Source organism: Rattus norvegicus, chromosome 2, assembly GCF_021556685.1.
Source record: "Rattus norvegicus strain SHRSP/BbbUtx chromosome 2, alternate assembly SHRSP_T2T, whole genome shotgun sequence".
Classification (NCBI taxonomy): domain Eukaryota; kingdom Metazoa; phylum Chordata; class Mammalia; order Rodentia; family Muridae; genus Rattus; species Rattus norvegicus.
In genome coordinates, this window is record NC_141535.1 from 173,197,405 (window position 1) to 173,222,537 (window position 25,133).

The 25,133-nt window shown below is 43.2% G+C and overlaps 1 protein-coding gene across 23 annotated transcripts in view; it reads left to right on the top strand.

The window, feature by feature from the left end:
• Sh3d19 (SH3 domain containing 19) overlaps positions 1–25,133 on the top strand; it is a 181,707-nt gene that overhangs the window by 116,576 nt on the left and 39,998 nt on the right. For 11 of the 23 annotated variants that reach the window (XM_087619553.1, XM_087619557.1, XM_087619551.1 and 8 more), the window contains 6 exon segments: positions 15,273–15,313; positions 19,893–19,932; positions 21,429–21,471; positions 22,592–22,730; positions 22,864–23,017; positions 23,726–24,715. In XM_087619553.1, coding sequence (XP_087475679.1) covers positions 19,917–19,932; positions 21,429–21,471; positions 22,592–22,730; positions 22,864–23,017; positions 23,726–24,715 — 1,342 coding nt within the window. In that variant the 5' untranslated portion in view covers positions 15,273–15,313; positions 19,893–19,916. 23 annotated transcript variants of the gene reach the window in all.

The following is a 25,133-nucleotide window of genomic DNA, read 5'->3' on the forward strand; positions in this document are numbered from 1 at the left end:
CAGGGCCTTGTGCTTGCTAGGCAAGCGCTCTACCACTGAGCTAAATCCCCAACCCCAGACACTGACAATATTAAGAACTAAATTGTATTGTGTGTTTGGTTTGGTTTGTCATTTTATTTCAGACATAGTCTCATTCATTAGCCTGGGCTAACCTCAAACTCACTATATAGCCAAACCGATTTTGAACCCAAGGCAAATCCTCTTGCCAGAGACTCTTAAGTTCTAAACTTATAGTCATCAAGCACCATGTCTGGCGTTAATTTGCACATACAAAATGAATGTGCTATCAGAACACCATCTCCTAATGTATTAATTTTGCTTGCTAGGTGTGCAATATGCACCTCTTTCAAGGGGTGGCACACTGCAGTGGTGGGAATATTTATGCCAGAAAAAACGGGCAGAGCGGGGGGCCGATTTATTATTTTTGCTCACTGTCCTCACCTAAAGTGATGGGAAAAAAACATTAGCGATGCAGATTGAACTTGCACGAATATCAAAACAGAATAAAAAGCTGGGACACAGTTCCGTAGTGCAGCCTATGCATGGCGCACACAAGACCTGGTTCGATCTCAGCGCAGACAGGTGAAGGCATGACAGAAAGCACACAGAATAATGAATGAACCGTTCCTCCTCCATTCGGGAACTATTGTTGGGGTCAGCAGCCATGTTGTTCATGCCGCTGACAACAGAATGAAAGCCTCAACATTAAAACAAACAAGAAGTTCTCAAACGCACACCGTCCAACACGCAGCAGCAGACAACGGTCTGTGCCGCAAATGCTAACGGAGTCGTCCTCCCGAGCATGTAATTATAATGTAGCACTGCCACACACAAGGACAAGCTTTCTGCAACGGGCACAATGCTCTGTGTACTTTGTATGTTATTCCATGTATTACCATGTGTGTGTTTATAATGTGGGTACCTGTGTGGAGGCCAGAGGACAGCTTCGTGGAGTCACTTCTCACCTTTCACCTTTAAGTGAGTGCTGGGAGCCAAACTCAGATCACGAAGCCTCAGAGCAAACACTTTTATCCACTGAGCCATCTTGTCGGCCCAGTGAATTATTTTAAAATAACTTGCTGTGGCAAAAAGCAAAACAAAATAAATCAATCGGCTCGCGTCAATCTCAGCACCTTTGAATAATGAACATTATATTTAAACCATCATGCAATCAATCACTTGGTGGAATTAGCAGCCTGAGGTCAGATTTATTTACCATTACAGGAGAGAAAATCCCCTGGATCCAAAGTTGAATAATAAAGTGACTCAGGGCCTGTATGCAGTGTCAGAGCTGTTTACAGAAAGAAAATGATCTGTTTCCTAAACCACCCCTGCTGAGGCAGGAAAATAAAACAGAGTTAACAATCACACTCAATCAATGTGCACACAGAATTTTAAGATTTATGTAGTTTTATTTTATGTATATTGTTTGGCCTGCATGTATGTCTGTACACCATACGTATGCACTGTCCTCAGAGGTCAGAAGACAACATTAGATCTGAAACTGTAGTTAGCCAGTCATGAACCACTGTCTGTGCTAGGACTTGAACCCAGGTCCTCTGGAAGAGCAGCCAGTGCTCTTAACCACCCATCCATCTCTTCAGCACCAACACTTTTTTAAAAACTTCATGTAATTAGTACTTCTTGAGAGCAATTGTGAGGTTCCAGTTTTTTCTAGGTGCTGGGGACAAGTGTAAAAAAAAAATGAGCCACTGCCTTCGAAAACTTTATTTGTGGGGAAGTGAGAAGTAAACAGTCAATTAAACCAACAATTAACAAAACCCAGGATTTTAATGCAGACTAAGAGACAGGGACCACCCTTGGACACTTGAAACCTTTACAAAGTAATTATCAAATATAGAACTAATCGTGTGCCAATTCAAACAAAGTCTATGTAAAAGAGAGGGCATGGTCAGACTCAAAAACTTAAGAAAGTGTATCTTCCTCTCTGCTAATAGTTGAATAATGATTCCTAGTAGCAAAACTTTACAGACAGGAGTGTGAGCATTCACCTTGCTTTCAGTAGCCAAAGCCGGAGCGATCCTTCAAAGGACCCAGCTGGTCCAGGGCAGGTACTGCGGAAGCACTTGGCGCCAAGTCCAGTATTAATTTGAACCTGTAACCAATGGTAACATCACCATAAGAGTGTCTGAACACTAACTATTTCTCTGGTCTTTCCCACTTATAAATTACCAACAATAGAAATAGGCTGAAATGAACCTGTGTACAGCTATGTGAATGGACAGGGAGACAGGTTTTTTGGGGGGAGGGGGTTGGAGAGACAGCTCCAGCTGTTGAAAGCACTCACTGCTCTTACAGAGGACCAGGATTCAGTCCCCAGCACCCACATGGTGGCTCTAAACAGCCGTAACTCCTGTTCTAGAAGGTCGGATATTGTCGTCTGGCTTCTGAGGCTACCGAACAGACATATGAGCTACCCCATTTGATCAGACACCTAAAACAAAAATAAGTAAATGTTTTAAAAAGTTAAATTTGGTGCTAGAGAGATTGCTCAGTGGTTAAGAGCAAAATGCTGTGTCAGAAGAAGCGTTTGGCTCCTAGTATCCAAGTCAGGCAGCTGACAGATGCCTAAGTCCAGCTTCAAAGGAATCTCAAGGCCCTACAGGTACCTGCACTCTTATGCACACATGTCTACACACACACACACACACACACACACACACACACACACACACACGAGCTAATCTGGAACTGGAGAGGTGGCACAGCAGCCAAACTCACATACATAAAATAAATAAATCTTTTTTCAAGTACTATAAAAATGAGCTAATCTTTAACAAATTACTTTCAAAGTAAGGTTGACCTTTGAGGGCGGAATGATCCGTGCCAAGTCATCAGATAGACCCTCTAGGTAGTGCGGATGGCAGAGCAGAGACAAACCATTGAGTAACCACCCCGTGATTATTCAACATCAGTCTTAGCTTTCTTCTTCTTCTTGATGGAATGGCAGGGCCACATGCCTCTCCAGACACCACAGCTGTGGTGCACAGCACATTCTGTTTTGGGCAGGTTCCCTGATGACACCAAGGCTGCTCTCCAGAGAGTTACAGCTGTTTCTGTCTGAGAGCAGCCATGTCTGAGAACTGAGTTCACTGAACGAGACCAAGCCCCCCCAAGACCAAATTTTAAAAATAATAAAGTATTTTTAATCTTTAAAGCCTTTTTTCTGTGTACAAGTGTTTTGCATACGTGTATGTGTGTGCATCATGTGCACACCTTTGGAAGTCAGATGAGGGCATCAAATTATAGACAGCTGGGAGCTACCATGTGGGTATTGGGAATTAAACTTGGGTCCTCTGCAAGAACAGTCACTTAGCCATCTGTCCAGACCCATAAAAGATATTTTTAAAAGTTATTTTGGTATGGGAAATATTGTAGCCCTTTTGTTTGGAGGGAGTGGTAATTTTGAGACATCTATCTCCCTGTGTGGCCTCTGCTGCTTCCCAAGTCCTGGGGTTATGCGTCTATGCCAGTCTTATTGTGGGAGCCTATAATAACCTGTGCATTTTATCACCATCGAAGGTGTAAAAAAATATCTTCTTAATTATGACACTAATTACTTCCTTTGTTTTCACAAGTATCAATTAATATTTTGATCAATTTCAATTGCTTAAAATGTGTATTTGTCTTGTCTTTAAGAAAAAAAAAGAGGACTGGAGAGCCATAGAGAGATGGCTCAGCGGTTAAGAGCACTGACTGCTCTTCCAAAGATCCCAAGTTCGAATCCCATCAACCACATGGTGGCTCACAGCCATCTGTAATGGGATCTGATGCCCTTTTCTGGTGTGTCTGAAGACAGTTACAGTGTACTCATATAGAATAAATAAATAAATAAATAAATAAATAAATAAATAAATAAATAAATAAATAAATAAATAAATAAGTCTTTAAAAAGAGAAAAAAAGAAATGACTTCCATTCCTCTTGGCAGTTTTATTTTAGTCTCATAAAGAAAGGGGAAACAAACTCATGTTTTCAACCTGGTTTTGTTCCCTGTTGTTTTCTGCTAAACCCACTGATTTTTGAGTGATTTTGTATCAGTCATAAGGTTTGACATTATTCCTGTAGAGTTGCACTGACTGAGGTGACTTAGCCTTGTCGGAACAGTACCTATGCTGAAGTTAAGGCTCCGCCCTGAGGCTCGCGCGCATGCCCTTGTATAATGCATTCTGTTGCTAGCCCGATTCCAAATGTCAGCTGTTTCTGGGACTTCGAGTTTTTTGTTACTAAATTTTTTATTTTTTGCCTACATCATCAGTAAAGACTAAAGGCCTGTGCTAGGAATTTCTGTTTCCTAGATTTCAATATTGGTTTAGAAACACTGTCAAAAGAAGGATCAAATATAACAAGGGGGTGTGTGGAATGTATTTCTCTCTTCCTCTCATTCTTCTTACTTTCTTCTATTATCTTCCTTTTCACACGTATGTGTGTGTTTGTGTGGTGTATAGGTGTGTACATGTGTGTTTGGGCACACGTGTGATAAGGGGTGTTCTCACACAGTAGTGGGTCTACGTATTGAAGTCTGGAGTCTTCCTCAGTCACTTTCCACCCTATTCACAGAGGCAGGGCCTCTCAATCGAACCCCTAGGTCATTCATAGCTAGTATAGCTTGCTCAGGGAGTCCCACCCGCCTTGGAGCCCTGGGATTACAAGTGGGGTGCCACGTGCACCACACATTTGTGTCAGTTCCTGAGGTCGGCACGCTGGTCCTGCGCTTGATGCTTACTCATCAAGGGCTCCAACCCTGGAGTAATCTTCAGCCCTTCACATCCCTTTTTCAATTTTATTTTCCCTTTTAAATATGTCTGGGCGCTCTGTACATATTTGTCTGCATACCATGTGCATGCAATGCCCACAGAGGCCAGGAGAGGGCATTGGGTCTCGGGGACTGGAGTTATAGATGCTTGTGAGCACCATGGGGGTGCAGGAATCGATCTTCATTCCTCTGGAATTGAGGCCAATGCTCTTAGCTGTTGAGCCAGTTCCTCAGCCCCATCCCCATCTCTTTAACATGGTCTAAAATTGAAATAGTCTGCCAATCAGATATAGATATCTGCATGAGTTGCTTTGACTTTTCGGTGTCTGTAAAGGAACAGAGCTAATCCTTATTAAACAAACAAAAACAACAAAAAACAAACAAAGGGGGGGTGCTTATTCCTGCTGTTTATATTTTCTGTAGAAATGGTAGGACTTTAGGTATAGACTGTAATGAAAGAAACATCTGCCTTTAATATTTTTTTGTTTTTTATTCTGACCACACGACTACTCCTGGTTCTACTGCCCCCCCCCCCCCGGTTTCTCTGGGTAGGCAGGACTTTCCTGTCTACCACAGAAGTTGGTTTCCCCTGAGATCCACAGAGAAGTGCTAAAGGGTGTGTGACACACCATTACTTATTAAAGCAGAGTGACAGCTATCAGGGGACAGTGTTTCTCTTATGATTGTTTAAAGTTCTTTTCACAACCTCTAGGGTGTAACTTGAGTCCATCTCCATGAGGTCTGTTAAATAGGAGGTCCTGTTGTTGTGGGATTTAATATGTAAAGAATTTTTATAAAAAGCTTGCTGTAATATATTTTAATTTAAGGTTTTGGGGCAACATCATATCAACATATTGTTTATGTTAGAATATACAGCTGTATATGTGTGTATGTATATATATATGTGTGTGTGTGTATATGGTGTGTGTGTGTGTATCTATGGCTTGAGAAAGAGTTTATGGTCTGGTAGAGGAAATAGTATGCAGACTATATCTCAGATGCATGGTAAAAATTAGGTTGAAATTTTAAGCCAGTTCTAAGTTTTGCTTTGAAGAAAATGGAAATACAAATTAGAAGGTCTTCTCTTGTCTGTCAGGGTCTCACTAAAGGATGTCCTTGTGGGGCAGGTGGCTTTGGTACCTAGTGTAATGTCTTGGTTAGCACGGCTGTACATTTTCTTGGTTGAAATTTAAAATTTACTCCCAATACCCTAACAATTAAATATCCAGTTGTTGGGGTTTTTTGTTTGTTTGTTTGTTTGTTTGGTTTTTTTGTTGTTGATGTTGTTTTGCTTTGAGGGGAGGTAAGGAGAGAAGGATATGGGGCAGTTATAAGCTAATAAGCCAAAAGGAAACTACCATATATTGTCTAATATTCTCCTTCGATTCCCCTAATACAATAATCTTTTAAAATTTTGTTGTCCTTTTTATGCCTTTTACCAATAAATAAATCCTTACCATAAGATTAAATTCTCTCACACTGCTACATACCTGAAGAGGAGGGGGTTGGATTTTAGCTTTCTTCTGAGGTTTTCTTTCTTTTTTCTCCTTTTCTGATGCTGAGGCTGGAACCCTTCTGCACACTAAGTACACATTCCACCATTGCACACACACACACACACACACACACTCACACACACACACACACACACACACTCACACACACACTCACACACACACACACCCTTTTAGGCTTTTTTATAGAAACTTATTAACAATTAGGCTAGGTTAGCTGAAGGAGAAAGGTAACTAACCCCCCAGAAAAGGTTTGTTTCAGTTACTGGGTTCTTTGGCCCACTCTGTGGTGTTTGTTGAACACAAACATCAGACTCATAGTTCCTTCTGTGTCCACATTTGGAGAGGTCAGAGGTCATACCGCCCGTATTACAACAAGTGCCACCTGTCTCTGGCTGACTGGACATTATGCTCTACCTTTCTTTGCAAATGGAATTGTGCCTGCTCCCCATCATAGAGCAAGCCTGACCCGGACACATTTTATCGCATGCGTGTCACGGTGTGTTACTGTATGTTACACATAGCTTGAAACTAGCAGTACATCAGTGTCGCCCTGTTTATTGGGAGCTACTAGGGTCTTATAATGAGAGAGGCTCGGAGAGTGTACAGCTAAAAAACACAATCAGATGTAAAGCAGTCACTCCTGGAATTCTGTGAGCTGACATGCAAGTTCTCGTGTCTGTTACCAGCGCTGGAGTTAAGTGTTTGATGGAGTGCCAGTGTTAAATGTTGGAGTCTTTAAACCCTTTAGCACCGTCCTGCAATAAGGCCAACATTGCCACTCTTCCAACCAGTGTTGGCAGTGAGGCCAATCCTCCAGTGAGTGCCATGTGCTTGCTTGTTAAGGCAAGGGTCCGAATGAAAAGTACCTCTTTATTTTCCTCAGTTCTGGCAATGGATTCAAGGCTCAGGACATGTGAGACACGGGCTCTACCTCTGAGTTATATCCCCAGCTTATTGAGTTTTTGAGCCAGGGTTTCACTGTATATCCCAGACCAGCCTTGAACTCACCGTCCTTCTAACTTCACCTCCTCAGGGCTGGGATTTTAAGCTTATGTCACCAGCACCCAGTGAACAGTTCCTGTTTTTAGCGCTTTTTTTTTTCCCGGAGCTGGGGACCGAACCCAGGGCCTTGCGCTTCCTAGGTAAGCGCTCTACCACTGAGCTAAATCGCCAGCCCCAGTTCCTGTTTTTAGAATCAGACACTTTGGGCAGGACGTGCCTATGACAGGGCATAACTGGTTATTGATCCCAACAGGACAAACCCAGCAGCAGAAGCAGAATTTGAAGATCATTGTGCTAAGTGGGTTGTGGGTGGAGTCACTGGAACTAGTTAAATCATATTTCTTTCTGCCTGCAAGTGGGATTAAGTTCACATTAGTTCAGCGAGCACATGATGCAGTTCCACTGAATTGCTCTGTGAAAATGGAGAGAAGCTATTTTTCTCCTTGAGAAACCGGCAATCTAATTAGGAAGTCAAGACATGCATGTGTTGAGAGAGAGAGAGAGAGAGAGAGAGAGAGAGAGAGAGAATATGAGGAAGGACAGGGCAGCACACTCCAATTTTAAATGTTCTGTAGTTCTAACAGTTGAAAGCATTTCTCGTGATCTTTGAACTTTATATAGAATTTTTTTAATAGACTTAAAGCGATGTGAAACTAAACCTACAGAGCTCACTGATCTCCATGGCCATTTTGTGGAACACAGCCTGGGAGGGTGACCTAACAGAACAGAGGACCGTCTGTGGTTACAATGGGAATAAGGACATGGCACAAAAGTCTGTAGTTCTCTTGATGCTCTATTCCTTTGCTTGGACTCCCTAAGAGATGAGGTATACAAGAAGGACGCTTTGTGAAGCGAAGCATTTGCTAAATGGAGAACAGTAATTCCAACTGGCTTGCAAAATGTTTGTATTTTCAAGATAGGATTATGTCGCTCTAGGCTAGCCCAGCAGGTGCTGACTCCATAGCTCTGAAAGTTTCAGCCTGGTTGGGCATGGAGCATGGTTGGTAAGATGCTTGATCGTCATGGATGAAGCCCTGGGTTCAGTCCACAGCACCGTATAATCCTGGTGTAGTGACACGTGTCTGTAATTCCAGCATTACAGAGACAGGAGGATCAGAAATTCAAGGTCATCCTCAGCTACATAATTAGACCAGCCCAGAACCCATGAGATTTTATTGTAAAAACAACAACAACAACAAAATTTCAGCCACATATATTATGAGCTATAGTGATGTTAATATTGGAAAATAAGGTAGGAAATATAACATTTTAAATCTAATATGTGCCAGCTCTGTGCTAATATATTTTCCATTGTTTTCCTTTAAGGCTTGTGAGCCAACCAGAAGATGGACATATATTCATTTTACAGGCAAAAAAGTAACAGAAAGTAAATCGAATGGCCTGCTCACAGGAGTGGAAGTAGGTCTCTAGCTGGCTGTCGGTTTTGTACCTTTTCTGGACATTGATGTGGCTCCAGTCAACACATAGACACGACCCATCTCTCCAGCCTATCCTAGCTCCCCCAACAGATGTGTAGCATATGAACAGAACTTGTTGAAATTAGCCATAATTAGCTCCTTTATGTGCTTTGTTTATCTTTGGAAAAAATGAATATCAAAACGTCTGATGAAACTTGGTATTGTATTATTGATCCTTTTAAAGAATATTTCTCTACTGAAGACCGACTGAAACTCCAGCTTCCTGGACTGAACAGTTACCAGATTCTTGTACCTTCCATTGGTGGACAGCCATTGTTGGACTAGCTGGACCACAGCCTGTAAACCATTCTAATAAATCCTCTTAATATATATTTTATATATTTGTTTATATACATAAGCATATATTTAACATTCATCTATCATGTCATATATATATAATAAATATATATTCATTCTAAAAAAAGAATATTTCAACTTATTCTTGAACAACTCCATACCTGTACACACTGTATCTTAATCATATCTCCCCACAGATTCCCCTTCCCCAGACCGCCCCTCAACATGGCCCCTCCCACCTTGATGCTCTTTCCATTCTTTGTATGACCCATGGAGTACATCAGCATACTCGAGTGTCATTGGTCCTAACGGTCATGCAACTTTCCCTTTTAGATTCCAGAGATTTAATTACACAGGACCTCAGTTTGATTGTGTAGCTTTTGTTTTGCTTTACTTTGTTGTTTTGTTTGTTTGTTTTTAGTTTTGAGGCACAAGCCTGCCAAGTAGCTGGAGCTGACTGGTAACTCACTGTGAACTCGGGCTAGCCTCAGACTCACCAGCAAGGGCTGGGATTATCAGTGTGCCCATCACTCCCAGATTAGAAAGTCTTTTTTGTTTTGTCAGCGTTTTTACTTTTAGCAAAACCACCATCCCTTGAGGCTGGAGACGTAGCTCAGTGGTAGCACGTGGTTGAGCGTATGACGTGTTGGTCTCTGGAGTGCAGTCAGCGCCTCTGGAGTGGAAAGTCACTCCAGCTGGATCACGGTTTGTTTTCTTTGTTTTGTCTTTTAAAGACGGAGTTTCATGTTACCCAGGTTGGCCTCAGACTCATTCTGTAGCTGAGGGTGAGCTTGAAGCTCCCTCTGTCTCCAGAGTAATAGAGTTACAGGTCTGTGCTTCCATATCCAATGTAGGTGGGGCTAGAAATCAAATCTCGCGCTAAGCAGCACTCTGCAATCCACACCCCGGGGCCCCTTTACTAGGCTTTATCCCCTACCTCTTAAGTGAGAAGCTTATCCAAATCTTAGAACTTGAAGGCTCTTTGCTCAGCTACACACCCTCCTGTTCCTCACAGTGTATCACACACCCTCCTGTTCCTCACAGTGTATCACACACCCTCCTGTTCCTCACAGTGTATCACACACCCTCCTGTTCCTCACAGTGTATCACACACCCTCCTGTTCCTCACAGTGTATCACACACCCTCCTGTTCCTCACAGTGTGTCACACACCCTCCTGTTCCTCACAGTGTATCACACACCCTCCTGTTCCTCACAGTGTATCACACACCCTCCTGTTCCTCACAGTGTATCACACACTCTCCTGTTCCTCACAGTGTATCACACACCCTCCTGTTCCTCACAGTGTATCACACACCCTCCTGTTCCTCACAGTGTGTCACACACCCTCCTGTTCCTCACAGTGTATCTCACACCCTCCTGTTCCTCACAGTGTATCACACACCCTCCTGTTCCTCACAGTGTGTCACATCAGCCCAACAGATTGCGATGCAGTATTAATCTAGATGGCTAAGATATCACTACCCCTTTATACCTGTGGAGCAGAATACTTGCAGCACAGGGCTTCCCTTTCTCTGTTATGTAATATATTGCTTTAAATCAAAAGTTAATACATGGTGATATGGGTTCCATCCAACACACATAAAACAGAAGCACACAAAACAGAAACACGAGCAATTCCATAGCTCACTTGGGTTTTTTGGGGGGATGCAATTCAGACTATTTATACAATCACGGGTAATTATATTTTTCTGAAATATAATTAAAAAATAGGTCATATTTATTTCACTGTGGACGAGGAATAAAATTTGGAGTATGGGCAAAAGGAAGAGAATGGGCACTCGGTATGATCAAAGTGTGTGGTGTGCCTTAGAAAGATGCCATAATGGAACCATTTTGTCTCCTTGTTTATTGGTTTTCAGGGACGTGTTAAATATCCACATCCCAGGCTGGCCTTCAGTTTACTATATATTCTGACCTGGCCTGGCCAGTTTACAGTCCTTCTGCCTTAGTTTCCTAAGTATGAATGTGATTGTGGGCATGACCACTATACACAGTCAGATATATTATTGTATAAAATCACTGTGTGGTAGAGATAGATAGATAGATAGATAGATAGATAGATAGATAGATAGATAGATAGATAGATAGATAGATAGATAGATAGATGATATGATGGGTGGATAGATAGATAGATAGATAGATAGATAGATAGATAGATAGATAGATAGATAGATAGAGATGGATGGTTGGGTGGATGGACAGACGGATATGATGGATGGATAGATAGATAGATAGATAGATAGATAGATAGATAGATAGATAGATGATGGATGATATGATGGATGGATGGATAGATAGATAGATGATGGATGGATGGATGGATGGATGGATGGATGGATGGATGGATGGATGGGATTTATAGATTGGGGCAGATAACTCAGTGGTAGAACCTTGCTCAGCCTGCTAAGATGACAGGTTCAACACTATAAAAAGCAGTTTGGGCCAGGCCATCGAGAAAGCTCAGTGGGTCAGAGGCTGCTTCCTACCAGATCCATGGTGGAAGGGGACAACCAGTCTCCAACATCTGACCTCTCACCTCCACAAGCTCACCATACGACACAAATGGACACACAATAAACAGACAATTGTTTTGACTGTAGATAATTCTGAGCTCTAAACGCCTCACTTACTCAAGGGCTCACTTCTTAGAATGACTGATTTTCTGCATTCTGTCCTGGAAAGACTTATTTCTTTACGTCATGTTGGCTACACTCCCAGTTTTCTAGAGACCTATTGTTTCTAGAAACCAATCTCCTCCCTTCTCTCCCATCCTGCCTCAGCCCATTTCCTCACACCAGTCCCTGATCGTGTCATCCTCTGTCACGGCCTCTTGTTGGCTTTGCCAACCAGAAGTGGTGGTGCTGGCTTCGGTCCCGCCCACGTTGGGCCTGGCTCTTTATTCGCTGCTGCCAACACTGGCTCTCAAAGGCACTGTTAGCTTCACAGATGGAGGAGGCAGACCATGGCTGCTGCTACTCAGTCAAATTTCTATTCTCGGGAAATGTGGCATCCACAAGGTGTGGAGTACAGCGAATTAGCACGTCCTGTGAGCAACTCAGAATGTCCTTTATCTGAAACACCTAGGACCAGAAGTGTTTTGGATTTGGGAGTCTTTCAGATTTTGGGGTGTCTGAGTGGATTTTGTCTATGAGCTATCCCTAAAGTTTGCAAAAAGTATGCACGAAAGTTTCATTTTGGATTTTCCAACCAAGGATGCTCAACAGAGACACAGGATTTAAAGGAGACTGGAAACAATAGAAATGTGTTTATCTCCCTCATTTTGTGGAGTCGGTGGGTGACTTAAGACGGCAGAAAGGTAGTAGCCCACTGGTTTTCCTGAAGTTGTGGTGGCGGGAGGCCTGTGTTCCTCGGAAACCCACAGGTAGTACCACCCTGCCTTCCCGGTGTCCATGGTCACCAGTAGTCTTTGCTGGTTCTCAGCTCTGAGCAGCATCGTTAATGTCCTATGGAGCTCTCCCTGGGTGTCTCTGTCATCTAAGCATCCAGCCATACAGGATTGTGTCCTGTGTGATTTTATCTTAACTAGTAATATTTGTAATGGCCCTATTTGAGATAAGCCGTGTGCAGAGGCACCAGAGGTAACATCTCTAACACAGCTTTGTGGGGGAAGATGCAGTTCAACCACAACATCCCCTGGTCCACCCCATCAGTACACCTTCCTCTGCCACAGTGATAAGAAAGGGTTTCTTCTACTGAATTTCATTCAGAATATTTAATACAGTTCCAGTGAACTGAGAAATTGCACACATATATGTCCGCTTTCCACCACGGTTCTTTTTATTTACCCTGCCCCTGTTCTTTTTATTTTTATGCCCTTGCCCCGCCCTGTCCGTGTGTGTGTGTGTGTGTGTGTGTGTGTGGTGTGTGTGTGTGTGTGTGTATGTGTGGTGTGTGTGTGTGTGGTGTGGGGGGGGTGTGGTGTGTGTGTGTGGGTGTGTGGTGTGTGGTGTGTGTGTATGTGTGTGTTGCATGTGTGTTGTATATGTGTTGTGTGTGTGTATGCGTGTGTTGTATGTGGTGTGTGTGTGTGGTGTGTATGTGTGTGTGTGGTATGTGGTGTGTGTGTGTGGTGTGTGTGGTGTGTGTTGTATATGTGGTGTGTGTGGTGTGTGTGTGTGTGTGTGTGTGTGTGTGTGTGTGTGTGTGTGTGTAGATGTGGGTATGAGCACTGTGTGCCAAGGTGTACATGTGGATGAGGGAATCTTCGACCATATGGTTGGAGATTCACCTCGGGTCCTTAGTAACAAGCACCTGTACTTGCTGGCCAAACCACAGTACAGCAGGCATCAACTATTCACTCCTCAGAGCAGTGACTTCTGCGTTACTTTATTATTAATTTGCTTTTTGGGTAATTGTTTTATAGAAGGCCTTTAAGAACTCTCTGAGAAGTCAATAGTACTAAAACATTTCCTGCTTCCTGCTGTCAAAGAGCTTCAAGAACTTGCCTCTCTTCCTTCTGAAATACTGCATTGTCTTAATCCAGTGGTTCTCAGCCTTCCTAGCGCTGTGACCCTTTAATACAGTTCCACATGTTGTAGTGGTTGCCAAACATAAAACTATTTTTGTTGCTATTTCATAAGTTCGCTACTGTTATGAATCGTAATGTAAGTATCTGATATGCAACCCGCAAAGGGGTCTCGACCCACCCTTTGAGAACCACTGTCTTAGTTCATTCTGTGCTGCCATAACAGAATGTCATAGACGGGGTCATTTAAAAGGAGTAGAGATTTATTAGCTCCTGGTTCTTCAGGCAACTGGGATATCAACAGCTGAAGAGCTGGGGTCTGGAGAGGACTTTTTTTCTTTGTGAAAAACAAAGTGACAGAGAGCATGTGTGAACAGGAGCCAAATCTAGCAGTGAATTCACTCCAGTCTGTCTGATGACAGCAGGGCCCTTACAGCCTGGTTTCCTCTAGACAGGTCCTCCCCATATTGGTTGATAGGAGTTAAGCTTCTGATATTTGCTTTGTAGGAGACATGTTTAAACCACAGCAATTTTATTCTTAAAGAACCCACCTTTAAATAAACTGGTTCCCAGAAGTTACCTGCTTATAAGACAGGTATATTTTGAAATAACATAAATTTAAGTATCTTAGTTACTTGGTTGCTGTGAAAAGGCACCATGACCAAGGTAACTCTTAGAAAAGGAAAACGAAAGGAAGCATTTAATTGGGGATTGCTTACAGTTTCAAAGGGTTAATCCATGACCATTGTGAGATTACATCCAGATCCACAGGCAGCAGGCAGAGACAGACAGACAGACAGACAGACAGACACACACACACACACACACACACACACACACACACACACACTGGGCCTGATGTGGGCTTTTGAAACCTCAAAGCCCACCCCTGGGGACACACCTCCTCCAATAAGGACACGCCTACTAATCCCTCTCAAACATTTCCATGCCCTGGGGATGAATCATTCAAATGTATGAGGGGGTGGGGGAGATTTTTATTTAAGCCACCACAGCAAGTATAATTTTTAAAGAACACTCTAAGAAAAAAAGTAAAGAATGTTATAAACAAATTTTTTGTTGTTTTTCCCCCTAAATCCTCTCATTAAACTGGTTGTCTTTTTTTCCCCTTAATGTTCCAAAGATCATTTGATTTGAGTAGAAACAACACGAACATCAAACACTTTGTAGCTAGCGCATCTTGGCCGGTGCATGAGCACACTGGAGAAGGGACTGTAACTTTTCCAAGAGCACAAAGGCAGCAGCAGGAAACCGCAGCCAGCTGCTGAACAGAAAGAACCCAAAGGAAGTGGAAGATTGCTTTGTTGGTTTGGGGAGTTTTAAAGCCTGAACTTAAAGAAGAAACTGTTGGCCCTTAGGTTAAATTGGTATTCAGATAATGTAGTTAGCTGCTGTGAGGGTGTAGGAGAGCTATGTAAAGCTCTTGTGAGCATCGTGTAATGATACTGTCTGATTAGGAGGAGTGCCCAGAGTTTGACTGGGAGATGTAATTTGTAGGTTTCTATGATTAAGGCATCGTAATATAAAAGGCAATTTAAAGTTTTTCATTAATTTTTGTTCTGTAAAGAGACCAGTAACTAATGTCTTATGCCCCAAAAAGACCTGGCATTGTGAAAAAACTGTTCTCCACAGGATTGATGAATGTGTAATACATTTTCTCTCTCTCTTTTTCTAGCCAAGGACCCCTGTCATCCATTAGAGCGGTAATCAAGAGATGTAAGTTTGTTTTCTTCTGCTCTGTATTTTCCTCTGTAGTCGTTGTAAATGATGGTTAAGGTTCCCAGCCAGTGCTCGTGATGATGAATCTACCACGGACCCAATACATATAGCTTCTCCTAAGAGTTAATAATGCATTTTTGACACTTAGTTTTTCACCGCCATTGCTTGATAAGCCAGTATCTCAGAATTATGCTTTTCCCTCATACAGTCGAGCAACTTAAAACAAATCTGGAGCTGGGCATGGTGGACATGCCTATAATCCTAGCATTTGGGCAGTGGGAACGGGAGGATCCAGAGTTCACAGTCATCCTTGGTTACGTAAGGAATTCGAGGCCAGCCTGGGCTATTATAAGACCCTGTCTTAAAAAAAACCTTAATCTGGCAATGCATTATTAACAAGCAGATAGAATTTTATGTAGTTTTTTTTTTTCTAAAGTAAGAGATATCTGTCTTAGTTAAGGTTTTACTGCTGTGACCAGGTACCATGACCAAGGCAAGTCTTATAAAAGGCAACATTTAATTAGGGCTGGCTTACAGGTTCAGAGGTTCAGTCCATTATCATCAAGGCAGGAGCATAGCAGCATCCAGGCAGGCCTGGTGCAGGAATAGCTGAGAATTCTACATCTTCATCCAGAGGAAGCCAGGATCAGACTGAGCATCCTCAGGCAGCTAGGAGGAGGGTCTCCAAGCCCACCCCACAGTGACACACTTCCTCCAACAAGGCCACACCTTCTCAGTAGTGTCACTCCCTGAGCCAAGCATATGCAAACCATCACAACATCCATCTTCTGAATTTAAAATATTAAACTCTGGTCTAGAGAAATGGCTCAGTGGCTAAGATTACTGGCTATTCTTCAAGAAACTCTGGGTTCAATTCTCAGCACCCACATGGGAATGCACAACCATCTGTTACTCCAGTTCCAGTGTATCTAATGCCCTCTTCTGGCCTCCAGAGGTACTGCATGCACATGGTACTAGTCATACAAGTAAAACACTTATACACATAAAACAAAAAATAAAAAAAAAATCAAAACCGGGGCTGGGGATTTAGCTCAGTGGTAGAGCGCTTACCTAGGAAGCGCAAGGCCCTGGGTTCGGTCCCCAGCTCCGAAAAAAAGAACCAAAAAAAAAAAAAATCAAAACCTGTCTTTTTCGGTTAATTTAATCTCTTTTATGAAATTTTCAAAAGCTATATAAATGGAGCCTGGCAGTGGTGGTGCACACCTTTAATCCCAGCAGTCGGGAGGCAGAGGTAGGCAGTCTCTGAGTTCAAGGCCAGCCTGGTCTACAGAGTGAGTTTGAGGACAACCAGAGAAACCCTGCCTCAAAAACCTCAGCAGATAGATAGATAGATAGATAGATAGATAGATAGATAGATGATAGATAGATGATAGATGATAGATAGATAGATGATAGATAGATTGATAGATGATAGATAGATAGATGATAGATAGATGATAGGTAGATTGATAGATAAATGATAGATAGATAGATGATAGATAGATGATAGATAGATAGATAGATAGATAGATAGATAGATAGATAGATAGATAGATAGATGGATGGATGATAGATAGGGGAGGGGGCTATATAAATGCCTGCAAATATAGGCTCACTTCTCCACATACAGGTAGAAGTGCCAGAGTAGAATTTACCTCCAAACTTGACATTTGTATTTTGTGTCTTTACCTCTTGGCTGATATTTTATAATTTGCTGCTGGTATAGGATTTTAACCTTTTGTAAATACAGTCTCTGAAAAGGTCCTTTGTTTAAACAGAACATGGATTACCTGTTACACAAAAAGTAAAGACGGGGTTTTAGATGTTTTACTCAGAATTGGGGTGGAGATTACCACACTAAGAGTAATATAGCCTATGTTTAGGAATATAGGTTTTAATATTTAGTACGAATTTAAAGCGTCCACACGTCATGAAGAACATGGCTTTGAACAATCCCAGGGAAAAGTCAATAGCAATTCATATAAATCTGTTGTCTTGAGGCTGAGAGGACGGTGGTTAGGAGCTGCTCTTCGAGAGGAATGGAGGTTGGCTTTCAGCACTCACATTGGGGAGAAAAAGATACAAGAGACAGGATCTTGTGGTGTCCCTGTAAGGGACAGTGATGGAGGAGAGGTGTAGTCGTCTTTGTAAAGCCTCTCCTCAGAAGAAGGTGCTGCCACTGGCTGACGTCTTCCCTCTCCTTCCCGGGATGTGAGGACTCTGATAGGAGTTGCACTTTGTCCCCAACTCCCTAGGTTCTTCCAGTATGGAGTTTGCTTAGACTGTGCAAGGTAAAGAGAAGGCAGATGAGGATAATGGGGCAGAACAAACCTAAAAAGCATAGCCAGAGTTGTGGAAAGGCTTGAAGCCTGTGGGGCTGGAGGAGTACACTGTCAAAGGATACGCGAGTCAAGGAATCGGCCGTCCAGTGCCTGCCTGGGCGGTCGGTGGAGACAGCAGCCACTGTAGAACAAGTCAACAATGAATAGAACCAAGTTTGGGAGTTAAAATAATGAAGGAGTGGCTGGAGTTCGAGACAGGTAAGTCAGTCAAAAAAGTCCTGCAGAGAGAACCTGGCTATGGGCTGCCATGGATGGGGAAGTTTGTGGCTGGAGGGGAAGCAGTGACCTGAGAGATCAGACTGGGGCGTGAGAGTAGGAAGCTGGCCCAGCGGCCCCAGCAGAGGGAGGGAGGGAGGGAGGAGGAGATGAAGCAAAGGGATTTTGAGTTCTAGTGACTGATTGTCTTTTTAATTTCTGTCTGTTGCTCACATGGTTAAAAAAAAAAAAAAACTACACATGCCTGCATTTGCTCTGACGCTAAACAAGGACAGGTGGATACACTGCCCTCATTCATATAAACATAAAGTGAGGGGTAATTAACAACCCCCCCCATTGTCCCTTTCACCTGTTCTTTAAGAACATTTGTAGGGCTGGCAAGATGGTTCAGTGGTTAAAGCTAGATGCTCTTCCAGAAACCCTGAGTCTGACTCCCAACATTCACATGACAGCTCACCAACATCTGTGACTCCAGGCCTAAGAGATCCGGAGTCATCTTCTGGCCTCTGTGGGCACCTGGCATGCACAGGATACACAGACGTACATGCAGGCCAAACATCCATACACATAGTTACTGATGGTTGTGAGCCCCATGGTGGGTGCTGGGGATCCAAGCTGGGTCCTCTGAAAGAGCAGCCATTGCTCCGAACCATTGAGCCATCTCCCTAGCCCCTGATTTAAATACAGCAACAAACAATTTTCTTAAAGGAAAAAGTTGTAAATATTTTTTAATCATAGCAGCCAATTAAGATGTCCTATTTACTATTCCAGAATCAGTCATCTAACCCTGGCAAGAAGACAGCCTTCTTTCTTTCCTAAAGCAACGTTACACAGCCAGTTGGCCTTTTAATTTCCTTAATAATGATTCAACCAGTTCCAGGCTATTGTGGGGTTTTGTGCATTCATTCTTTGACTCCTAAATACGTTTTAGTGGTTTATTTTTTAATATGTGCTAATTGGACATAGCTGACCTTTTTTGCTGTTTACTTGTTTGCTTTGTTTTTTTTAAGGACGGGGTGTTTTTGTTACACAGCTCAAAGTAGCCTGGTACTCACTGTGTACAACCAGGCTGGCCTTGAACTTATGATGGTTCTCCTGCATCCCAAGTGCTGAGATTATAGATGTGTGCCATGACTCTTGGCCTTTGAATTAACGTTTTAGGCAAACATATCCCCAGAATTCAGATTTCTCCAACACTGCTTCCTTGCTATAAGCTGGGGGCTGCCTCGCATTACGGAGTGGCACCATAGGCAGATTGTGAGCGGACTCTGGTCACCCCTGAAGGGAACCTGAAGCCAGGGAGGTCTGGCCCACAAGGTAGATCTGTGATGTGGCTGAGGCTTCCAGACTTGAAGGCCGAAAGTTTGCTGTCCTTGGTGCCCTTGAGGTCATATCACATGCATCTGCTCCCCCCTGTCCAAAGAGTGTAGCCACTGAGTTTTTTATTATTGTGACTTTTACCAATAGGGTGATTCTATAGTAAGGGCATATATAATATAAAATCTTTCAACGTATTTGTTTCCTCTAGTTATTTAATGGATTATTTTTAAATTATTTAGAATGAGAACTAACAACCAGCTCACCTGGTTCTACAAGGAGCTGAACTATTTGGAGCAGCAAGCTGTACCCAGCCTTGCGGACCATGGGTTGCTCACACCTCTACGTCTTTCCCTGTGGTTTGAGGAGGATCAAAGATGGTCTGTTCAGACCTATGATCCTACCAGAACTTAAAAGGTTCTGTGTTGGTGGCAACATTACAGATTTTCATCTCAACTCATTTCTTACCTTTGAAACTATGGCCCATCAACTTTTTTCACTTAAGGGTGCAATATGGGGGGTGGGGCACGTGGAGGGTTTGCCGACCAAGGGGTCTTTAGAATGTGCTCCTTGAGATAATCAATAATCTCTTAGGGAAAAAGCACACAGTAGGTGGTCTTGAATTCCTTGTAGAAATAGGCAACTGGCTGGCCCCTTTCCCTCCCTCTCCTCCTCTGTAACCCCTTCTTTTTCTCCCTTAGCACTCATGATTAGTGCACAGCACAATGCCCCGCGGAAGAGGTATGTTCCTGCAGTAAGACCGGAGTCTTGGGGAAATGCTGTATCTGCTGATTCCAGCTTTAGTGGTGATGGTGGGCATAGGACTGCAGCTAACGTGGGTGATTCTGTCGCAGTGAAATCTTACCAATCAGACATCCCTGCAGCGCTCTGACCACTCCCTTTCCAGTAGATAACATTCCTCCGTGTGGCTCAGCTTCAACTTCAATGTCAGCTGTCCCTGAAGCCCAATGATGCTATGAGCATATTCCAAGTGGAGATCCAGACGTGGGTTTGGGTTTCTGATACTGGGGGTTCAGACTTCGAGGCCTGGCATCAGGTCAGCTGCCTGAGCTCTGAGAGGATCCTGGGTTTCATTCCTGCTATACTGGTCTCAGCTCTGGCTGCCATGCTTAGAGAAAAGTTGGAAGATATCATTGAGACAGATCCTTCCTATCTCTCCAAATCAGAAGCACTTGGAAAGTGCCAAAAGCCACCGCCCAAGTAGTCTGTCTCTCAAACAAATGCCTTTGTTCACAAGTCTTTACAGTAGAGTACTTGAAGATCTGCTAAAAGGATCTTTGAAAGTAGAGATGATATTCTGTTATGTTAAAAGGATCTCCAGGTGTGACATAATTTTCCTATTGAATTGACTTGCCTTATAAATAAAATTCACGAAATTTAAGCCATGGGGCTTTCGTTTGAGTCAGGTGAGTGGACTCCTAACGTCATCCTGGCCAGCCTGGAACTCACGCTATAGAGCAGGCAGCCCTGGGCTCACAGAGATCCGCCTGCCCCTGCCTCACACTGGGAACTGAGCCACCACACAGAGCTGCCATGGAGATTTTTGAGTTTGAGACTTAGGGGGAAATTCTTGATTGTTACACACACACACACACACACACACACACACACACACACACACAAATGTGTATTATAAGCCTGACCAAGAAAGTGTTTTGAGTTTATTTATTTTTATTTATATTTATTATTATTTAGTAAAACTACTGGAAAGGTCAGAAGAGTTTTAAAAATAGGTAAAATTTTCATTACTTAATAAAACTACTGGAAAGGTCAGAAAAGTTTAAAAATAGGTAAAATTTTCATTACTTCTACACTTTTTACAATACTAATAAAACTATTGTATTAGGCCAGTCCTGTAGCTAAGATTTATTCTTTTCTTCCCATCGTTACTTTATGTCATAATCTCAGCGTGCCCGCCATGTAGTTCCTGTCTAATAACTCTTCTCTGTTCTGTCTTCACACTGTGATTTTTCAGAAATGTAGACAATATTTTAGGCACTATTTGAAATCTATTGTTTTCTTCTGCAATGCAAATACATGATTATAATTTACTGCCATACTTAAAGATCATTTTGATTTGGTTTTCTTAGCAGTATTAAAAGTGGTATCTTCTATCGTGTCCTGTATAAACTCCTTTCTAATATATACTCTACAGAAATGTAATCTGTATTGAACGTACTTATATGGTGCTACACTTGTTTATTTTTCTTTCGTAGCTTCTCGGACCTGTATTCAAAGTGAACTTCATCGGGATAGGAGGTATGGTTATAGTTATGATAGAGGGCATATTCTGATAGTATAGAGTGATGATGTAGAGAGAGAATTTTCCTTGTAAGTACTTAACAACTGTTGCTCAGATGTATGGGTGGAGGGCAGGGTGTACACTAACAGTCAAGAATAAAAGAAGAGGGGGCTGGAGAGATGGCTCAGTGGTTAGGAGCACTGACTGCTGTCCCAGAGGTCCTGAGTTCAAATCCCAGCAACCACATGGTGGCTCACAACCATCTGCAATGAGATCCGATGCCCTCTTCTGGTGTCATGAAGACAGCTACAGTGTACTCACATACATAAAATAAATCAATTAATAAATAATTCTTTAAAAAAAAAGAATAAAAGAAGAGGCAGGTTGGGCAGGTATACAGGTGGATACAGCGCAGAGAGCTAATTAGAAAGACAGTGATAAAGCCTGGAGGTGGTGGTGCAAACCTTTAAGCCCAGCACTTGGGAGGCAGTGGCAGGCAGATCTCCAAGTTTGAGGCCAGCCTGATCTACAGAGCAAGTTCCCGTCTCAAAAAACTTTAAAAAAACAAACGTGTGTGTGTGTGTGTGTGTGTGTGTGTGTGTGTGTGTGTTAGAGAGAGAAGAAAGTAAAAGGATAGATGAGTAGATAGAAAGAAGAATGAATGAATGAATGAATGAATGAATGATAGACAAACCGAAGGATTAGCAGGTGGATAAAGGAATTGATAAATAACTTCTATGATGTATATACTCCTATTACAGAAATCCAAGTGAGTCCACTGCCCAGTATATTTTTCTACTAAAGACCACGTATTTGCGCTATCTGCTAGCTAACAGCAGAGCTATGCAATACAGCTGAGAGGCCTTAAATAGCCCTGTCCTGTCAACCACCCCAGAGCTAAGCGCTTGGGGCCTAATTCTCCAACATTCAAGGTCCGTGGAGGATGGTGGTCATTCGCCCCCTTGAAGCCTTCCTGGCTATTCTATGTGGCCACCAGGACCACAAAGGCCATTCTGAGACCTCTAATAGCTCTTGATGCTTTTTTAGAAGGCGATTGCCTCCGTGAGGCTCTAAACACTGATCCATGATGCTAACTTGTGTCCTACCTGAGAACCTTACTGAGGCTCCGTCTTCCAGGCGCCCAGAGATCACCATTGTGGCAGCAGAGCCACTGAGGCCAGCCTCGTGGTTTCCGGGAGCTCCACCACCAGGACTGGGATTTCCCTCCACGCCTGTAGGAGGCTCTTGGAGACCCAATGACTTGGTTCCTGCTGAGGTGCGTAAACACCACATTATCTCTTTGCATTCCCTTTTTTTACAAATTGCATTCAGAGATCCGCAGTGAGACTGTAAGCGCCTTGCCTGTTACTGCTCAGAGATGTAGGTCATTTTCCTTCGTTGCTTTCCAGCTCCCACCCTCCTACGAACAAGTGATAAAAGAAATCAACCAAGTCCAGGTGAACTCCACAAATAACAATAATGCTGCCGCCACTCCAAGGAGCACTATTACTTCTGCAACCCAGACCGACTTCCCAGAAGAAATAGACGGCGATCCACCTCCAAGTAATACAGGCAATTTGTCTTCCCTAGTTCTGACCTAGTTCTAGGGCCGTAATCAGCCGGGCCTCCTGCCTTTAAAATAATTCACTAGTCGTGCATAATTTATTGAATCTTGCTTCCTAGGCTTTTGTGATCACGGTGTGCTTTCTTAATTTGGGTATGCAGTGATTGCTATAATAGATCTTTCTTGAGAGTAGTAACCTAGCCTCTCATCCTTCTCACAAAAGCACCCTCTGTTTAACTCACGATGTGCATGAGCGTGGCTCCTCTTTGTTTCCATTGAGGAGGACCCCCTCGATAATCATAGGTATAGAAAACAAACACTTCTCAATAAATAAGGGTGTTTAGTAAGTTCATCTTGGTAAGAAGCTAAGGGCAACTGTTCTCTGGGCTTCTTTAGAATAGTTCATGTTCAGGCGACAGAGAGCAAATTGCTTTGGAAAGTAAACATTAAAGTTGTTGAGTTTTGACAACCAGGTTTGTGTGATATCTGATGAGAACCAGGAATTTAATGGTATTTTAAAACATACAATGACTGTGTCATAAAAACAAATGCAAGGTTTACAGTCCTGTAAGCTGACTTCAAATAGCTCCTAGGAGCAATCTCTTGGTAGCCTGTCTGTTTATTTTTAAATCTAGATAGCTCCTGTTAAGTTTGTGCTTTTCAAATGATAACAGCGTGACTTTGCCCTCTTCCTTGGCTGCCCTCAGCACTACAGGCGCCTCTCAAGCCTCTCCAGTCTTCACCAGCAGCCTCCGCTGGCAATCTCCCCCCAGGGGTGGCACCTTTAATAGTCTTTGATATTTGTGAAGAGCAGAATTGTCCTGAAAAACCCAGTGCTACAAGATGTCCAGTGCCAAGACCAAGATCAAAAACCAACCTCAGACCAGTAGCTAGGGACGCTCACAGCAAAGAGAAAAACGTCCCGAAAAGTCCAGTGACTCCCAGAGAAGACTGGCCGCCCCAGTGTCTGCTGGACAGCACCTGCAATTTAGATAGTCAGTCAGTGATGAACATTATGAACACAGAACAAAGCCAAAACACTATTATTTCCAGGATCAAAGCATTTGAGGGTCAGACAAGCACAGAAATCCCGGGACCGCCCAAGAAACCTGAGATTATTCCCCGCACTGTTCCCCCGAAGCCTGCTGTTTCCTCAGGGAAACCCTTGGTGGCACCCAAGCCAGCTGCTAACAGAGCTTCTGGAGAATGGGACTCGTGGGCGGAAAACAGGCTCAAGGTGACTTCCAGAGAAGGGCTCACCTCATACTCATCGCCACAAGAAGCCGGAATCACCCCAGTAACCAAACCTGAGTTGCCAAAGAAACCAACTCCTGGCCTTACACGAACCGCGAACCATGAGACTTCTGGAGGAAGACCCATGGCTGAGAGCCCTGATGCGGGGAAGAAAATCCCAACCCCTGCTCCCCGGCCTTTGCTGCCGAAGAAATCAGCCTCCCCAGATGCCCCACCGTACCCTTCGGTTCCACCAAAACTGGTTTCTGTTCCTCCCCGACTCTCAGTAACATCACAAGCCAAAGCATTCAGGTTACCTGGAGAAGGGCCGCCATCCAACCCCCCAGTTCCAGCTCCACAGAGCAAAGCCCTGGGAGACATCGACCTCATCAGCTTTGACGATGACGTATTGCCCACCTCCGGGAGCCCAGCTGAAGAACCCATTGGTTCTGAGATGGTTCTAGGTGAGTAAAAATTTGAAGTGGAAGGGACCAGTGTCTTCAGTGTCACTGTTTTTAGTGTCACTGTTTTTGGTATTCTGTGTGTGTGTGTGTGTGTGTGTGTGTGTGTGTGTGTGTGTGTGTGTGTGTAGAGGTATGTGCACATGTTTCAAGATGATGTAAACAGAAATTAGAAACATGGGATACATGCTCATAGACACAGGAAAGTAAGAGCATGTAGTGGATGGTGGAGACCAGTCAAAGAGATACTAGAACGCATCGATTTTATTTTAACAGCCAGACATAAGCAGAAGGGAACTGGGGACCAATTTTTTGTTGATTTCCTGAATTTGCAGTTTCAAATTCAGGCCTCACATTGAAAGGATCTGGGAGCACAGCTTTATGTGGATGAAATGCAAGCTTCCCAAGTGGAGGATCCTTT